We start from the raw sequence: 2,152 nt of genomic DNA, 5'->3' as shown, positions 1-2,152 counted from the left end.
CCCCCCCTTCCCAAGCACGCAGCAGCAAATGGAAAAGTAACTGAGGGCAAACATCGGAGCAGGTGCACGGAAACAAAGATGTCTTTACCTGCAGTTGTAGGTCCTGATCTCCTTGTTATCCCTTTTGCACTTGACTGCCACGAAGATCATGGTGACAAAAAGAATGGCCGCGATAGACCCCAGGGCAATAATGAAAATCAAGGAGAGATTAACAGATCCTATGGACTCCTGGGCATCCAGGGCTGGAGACAGGTATATCAAAATCAAGGCAGAAGCTGAGAGAGAGGTTTTTCCGTGGTCGTGAGCCACCACGATCAGCTCGTAGGCTGTCTTTGCATTCTCCCCAAAGGCTCTGGTGGTCCTTATCTCTCCATTGACCTGGTCTATCTCAAAAAATCCTCTGTCTCCTTCCACCATTTCGTAGGACAGTCTGCCATTTTCACCCTCATCATAGTCATCTGCCTTGACCACTGTGACCAGGTAGCCGACCCCGGCGTTCCGGGGGATGTACACCTCTGCGGTCCCGTTGACCAGCGGCGGGGCCGTGATCACAGGAGTGTTGTCATTGACATCCAGGACAATCACCCTGACAGTGGCATTGCTCTGCAGAGAGGGATTACCCCCATCTTTTGCCAGGACCTTGAACTCAAAGGCCTTCGTCTGTTCATGATTGAAGGACCTCAAAGCATAGATATCTCCAGAGTTGGGGTTGATGGAGACATAGGTGAAGACAGGCATGTCTCTCACTTGGGAGGGCACAATCTGGTAGGAGACGCTGCCATTGAGGCCCAGGTCAGGGTCCCTGGCCGACACGGAGAGAAGGTAGGCCCCCGGGGTGTTGTTCTCCTGCACAATGACCTGGTAGTAGGGCTTGGAGAAGTGAGGATGGTTGTCATTCTCATCAGTGATCTTGACCGTGAAGGACTTGGTGGCCTGCAGGGAGGGGACGCCGTTGTCCTTGGCCTGAATAGTGAGGTTGTACTGGTCCCTCTGCTCCCGGTCCAGCCGCCCATCCACCAGGATGGTGGAGAAGCTCTCGTACTCCTGGAGCCGGAAAGGCACGTTGCCCAGGAGCTTACACTGCACCCGCCCGTTGGCGCCGGAGTCGCGGTCCGAGACCCGCACCAGGGCGATGACGTACCCCGGCGGGGCGTTCTCGCTCACCTCCACCAGCTCGCTGTTGACTGACAGCAGGTTGATGAGGGGCGGATTGTCGTTGGCATCCTGGACGCTGATGGTCACTTTGCAATGAGCAGGGATGGAGTTAGGCCCCAAGTCCTTGGCCTGCACATCCAGCTCATAGACGTGACCCTCCTCGTAGTCGATGGCACCGCTCACTGTGATAAGGCCGCTCTGGGGGTCGATTTGGAAGAGCTCCCGGGCCCGCTCGGAGACATAGCTATGGAAAGAGTAGAGGACCTGGCCGTTGGTGCCCTCATCCGGGTCGGAGGCGTTGAGGCGGATGACCGGCGTGCCCGGCGGGGCGTTCTCGGGCACGCTGATGGTGTAGGCCGGCTCCGCGAAGAGCGGGTTGTTGTCATTGGAGTCGATGACGCGGATGCTGAGCTCCACGGTGCCGAAGTTGGGCGGGTCACCGCCATCCAGGGCCGTGATCACGTAGCTGTAGTGGGACTGGGTTTCACGATCCAGGCTCTTCTCCACCACCAGCTCAGCAAAGCGGGACCCGTCGCCTCGTGTCTTGGTCTCCAGCCCAAAGAGGTCATTAGGGGTGATCTCATAGCTCTGCACACCAAAGCTGCCCGAGTCCGGGTCATAGGCACTCTCCAGTGGCACCCGGGTGCCAGGGCTGGCTGTCTCCGAGATTTCCAGCTCGATCTGGTCCGTGGGGAAGCTGGGCGCGTTGTCGTTGAGGTCCTTGATCTCCAGCTTGATCACGCAGATCTCCATGGAGCTGGACATCACCTCCAGCGAGATGACGCACTTGGGGCTCTGCCGGCACAGCAGGTCCCGGTCGATCTTCTGCTTGGTCACCAGCAGCCCCGACCCGGGGCTGATGTCCACCAGGTGGGGGGCCGAGTTGGAGACCACCCGGAAGGCAGCGGGTTGCCGGGGGTCCAGCACGAAACCGGCGTCCCGGGCGTCCTTGGCGACGTTGGCGATCACGGTGCCGGCCCGCTGCTCCTCCTCCACC

General features: G+C 59.0%; 1 protein-coding gene across 1 annotated transcript in view; it reads right to left on the bottom strand.

Annotated features, from left to right (window-relative positions):
* PCDH19 (protocadherin 19) overlaps positions 1 to 2,152 on the bottom strand; it is a 78,704-nt gene that overhangs the window by 54,173 nt on the left and 22,379 nt on the right. The window contains 1 exon segment of the mRNA XM_009997258.1: positions 89 to 2,145. Coding sequence (XP_009995560.1) covers positions 89 to 2,145 — 2,057 coding nt within the window.

The sequence above is a fragment of the Chaetura pelagica genome, unplaced genomic scaffold (genome assembly GCF_000747805.2).
Source record: "Chaetura pelagica isolate M959 unplaced genomic scaffold, ChaPel_1.0 scaffold344, whole genome shotgun sequence".
NCBI classification, from domain to species: domain Eukaryota; kingdom Metazoa; phylum Chordata; class Aves; order Apodiformes; family Apodidae; genus Chaetura; species Chaetura pelagica.
Note: the sequence above shows the minus strand (reverse complement) of the source record. Positions and strands in the feature narration are given on the sequence as shown.